General features: G+C 46.6%; 1 protein-coding gene across 1 annotated transcript; it reads left to right on the forward strand.

Annotated features, from left to right (window-relative positions):
• Positions 1–246: 246 nt before the first annotated feature.
• Positions 247–609, forward strand: CHC_T00001594001 (hypothetical protein). The gene has a single exon (XM_005712444.1). The coding sequence runs from the start codon at positions 247–249 to the stop codon at positions 607–609; it is 363 nt and encodes a 120-aa protein (XP_005712501.1).
• Positions 610–3,917: the final 3,308 nt, after the last annotated feature.

Consider the following 3,917-nt stretch of genomic DNA (forward strand, 5'->3'; position numbering starts at 1 on the left):
TGGTGAGGAGAGGAGGAACAATACAAATACAATAAAAATACAATAAAAAGGCAATAGAAAGAAAGCAGAAAGAGAACAGAAAGAGAACAGAAAGAGAACAGAAAGAGAACAGAAAGAGAACAGAAAGAAGTAGGAAGAAAATAGGAAGAAAGTAGGAAGAAAGTAGGAAGAAAGTAGGAAGAAGGTAGGAAGAAGGTAGGAAGAAAGTAAAAAAAGTAAAAAAAGAAAGTAACTAAGTAACTAGGTATGGTACGAATTTTGCCCGGGCCAACTTGGTTGGGTGCCCAAGTGGCTCAACCAAGTTGGGCACGCAACCAAGTTGGGCACCGGGCGGGAATCGAACCCAGGGCCTCGCAGGCGCAGAGTGTCAACTGCACCACCAGCAACCGGTTGTCCACTCTGCCACGAACTCCCCTCTCCCAAACAGCGGACTCTGCGGCGACACAGTGTGGATACCAACGGTATTTAAAGGTATGCATTTGTCCTCGCAATCAACATTGCTTCTATAATTTGAAGATTGTCCGTAATGGCAATTGGACGAAGTCTGAAGATAAGGCTGATGAAGCTTGGGTCGTGATATTTACTTTGAGAGACTATTCTAGGCCTTAAGTAGTCCTGATAACCGCAGCTCGTCGCTTTGATTACCAAAGGGATGCTCAGACAGTAATAGAGTCATCCGTGTAGGATGAAGCACATTACTGTGTTAGTCAATTACACTACCAATAGGTTACCTTATATCCTGGCGTTTCATGACACTTAACGTAACATCCCTCCGGTTATGTAATGGCTAGTCCATTGGGAACCATGCAGATCGTAAAAGATGGTGAAATATTTCCACAGGCTTACAAATTTCGGCATATGCGCTGCTGCACGTCATCATACTCCTCCTTGCCGTATTTGTCCTCTGATTCTTCCTTGAAAATCCTCAATAGGCCTCTCATCTGTTGAAATTTCCCCTGGGACATCGGCTTTGTCATGATATTGCTTGACATGTACTCTGAGGGACAATACCTGATGGAAACAACACTGTCTCGGACTAGATCGCGAACAAAATGGTACCGGATAGCCATGTGCTTGGCCCTTTTCTCTGTCTCACTCCAGGCAATGGCCCCAGATATCTTCCGCGATACGTGTGGGAAGACTGAGATTCGCACCTAGCTCTTTGATCAGCTCTCTCATCCACCTGACCTCCTTGGCACACTCACTCAGGGCAATGTATTCGGCCTCACTGGTGGACATTGCAACAGATTTCTGCTTCTGCGTTCGCCAAGAGACCAACGCATTTCCAAAGAATATAGCCATTCCACTCATCGACTTCCTGTCAGCGCAGCTCGAGGCCCAATCTGCGTCGCTACTTGCATTTAGCATATCGGTTAGGTCTGTGTTAGCGCTCTTATTTTTCGGGTAGAGCAGTCCAAAAGCTTTTGTCCCTTTGAGATACCGCATGATGCGTTTCACTGCAGTCCAATGCTTATTTCGTGGCGCAGCAGCAAATCTGCAAAGCATACTGACAGCGAAGGAAATGTCGGGACGAGTCCTTGTTGATAGAAACAGAAGGGCACCGATTGCCTCTTTGTATGGCACTACAGCTACTGGTTCGTCCTCGAAGACTGACCAATCTTGCCCTGGCAACACTGGTGTGTGAACGATACTGCAAGTGGACATGTTGAAGCGATCCAAGACCTTTTCGATGTATGCCTCCTGAGTCAAAAGCATACTGGATCCCATATCCTTGAACTGCACACCAAGAAAGTATTCTGCACGGCCCAAATCCGCCATACTGAGAAGGCTGGACAATTCCTTCTTCACTCGATGAATGTTCCTTGTATCTGACCACATTACCAAGATATCGTCCACGTACATGAGTACCCACACCTGCTATTTTCTTTTTCCCTTAGTATACACACATTCATCCGCTTTGATTTGTTTGAATCCGAGGGACGTTATCAGCTCATTCCATTTGCGGTTCCAAACTCTAGGTGCATTCTTGAGACCATACAAGGCCTTTCTCAATCGGAGTACAGTACCTTTCTCCACATTTGGTTGCACGTGCGAGAGAAGTTCGATGAGCACCGGCTTGTCTTCATCTAACTTACCGTTCAGGAAGGCATAGGATACGTCCATCTGATGTACCTCTCCTCCTTTCATCCATGTCATAGCACACGTCAGCCGAATGCTAGAAAAGTCAACAACAGGAGCATATACCCCTTCGTCCAAAATCTGCTGATATCCCTTCACGACCAATAGAGCTTTGTACTTGTTGACACTCCCGTCAGCATTTCGCTTGATCTTCAGTACAAAATTAGTACCCAGAGGCTTTGAAGTACATTCTGTACGATTGATACTTGTCCACGTTGCGTTGTTGATTAGAGACTGTACCTCAGAATCGATGGCTTCCTTCCATTCATTAGCGTCTTCACGAGAAAGTGCTTCCTGCAGTGTGGGTGAGTCGAGTGTCTCATACTGAAAACCTATTCCCGTATGAGCTGACTTAGCTGAAAATGTCAGTCTGTTGGGACTCCTCCTATCCCTGATAGGATACCTACCGCTTACCTGATAACGAGTTCCAGGTGTATAAGTAGGAACATCAGTACAGTATCGGTCTCAGCAGATCCCTGTGCAACGTCCTCCGCTTCACCGGATTCCTGCTCTTCTGTTTCATTCTCATCATCATCATCCCCGAACTCATGAATTAGTTCAGGCATTTCAACATCTGTGTTGTAAGCGTCGTCCTCCATCTGCATATTTTGTACATCATTTTAACATTCAGTATCCCAAGACCTCGCTGGGAAAACATTCTCATTGACAATTACAGGTCGCACATGTTGTACTGTCTGCATATCCGTGTACTAGACGCTGAAAATAGAATGGGGCAGACAACGTAGCAAAACTGCCTCCCTGCTCCTCTTACCCAATTTATTCCTCAACTGTTTGGGAATATGGACCATCACCTGACATCCAAATGTTCTAAAGTGTCCCACATAGGGTTTCTTTCCAGTCAGAAGTTCCAGAGGTGTCTTCATTCCACACTTGCGTGTTCCAACGTGATTACAGATGTCGGCTGCCGTTGTGACAGCCTCACCCCAAAACTGAGCTGAAAGTCCTGAATGGCTCAGCATAGACCGAGCCATATCCATGACTGTGCGGTTAGTTCTCTCCGCTACTCCCTTCTGCTCGGGCGTGTATGGCGCAGCTCTTCGAACACCAATTCCCTTCATTGAAAAGTAGTGCAGCATGCCCTCGTATTCTCCTCCGTTGTCAGAGTAGACGTTCTTAATGCTAACGTCAAATCTTCTCTCAAACATGGCTTCGAACTCCTTAAACTTTTGTAGGACTTCAGACTTACGGACCATGAGAGATACCATCTTGAAACCTGACCATGCGTCAATAAAAGTCACGAAATACCGCTTGTTCCTGATGCTGGCCACCGGCATAGGTCCGCATACATCTGAGTGTATGATTTCTCCAGCTTCAGTCGCTTTCTGAGTTCGTTCCTTTAGCGATGAGCGCGTTTGCTTTCCATCAAGACACCACCGCGCAATTTTTCGATTACTATCGACTCTTGTTCTCCAGCGGGTTTGAGGTGGCACTTTCCAGCTCTGAATGTCACTTCATGTCCCTTCTTGTCCATTTCTGCGCAAGAAAGCAGATTTGTCTCAAGGGTGGGCACAAGAATTACATCTTTCAGCACAAGGATCGCGGACGATCCCTGACATCGCTACACGAGATTACTGCACCACCCGATGTCTCCGAAAACACGGACCGACCGTCACCCAGAACGACCTTCCGCTTCACGCTTGTGAAAGGAGCCGTTAGAGGTGATTTACTTCCCACCATATGTGAACTAGCGCCTGAATCGATGATCGTCTTCATATCGCCACCGTCAATGCCGGCCATGGCAAATTGCACCTTCGGCT

This window comes from Chondrus crispus, genomic scaffold, assembly GCF_000350225.1.
Source record: "Chondrus crispus Stackhouse genomic scaffold, scaffold_104, whole genome shotgun sequence".
NCBI lineage: Eukaryota > Rhodophyta > Florideophyceae > Gigartinales > Gigartinaceae > Chondrus > Chondrus crispus.

Coding starts and splice junctions, on each gene's coding strand:
- CHC_T00001594001 (XM_005712444.1), top strand. CDS start 247: ATGGTACGAATTTTGCCCGGGCCAACTTGGTTGGGTGCCCAAGTGGCT.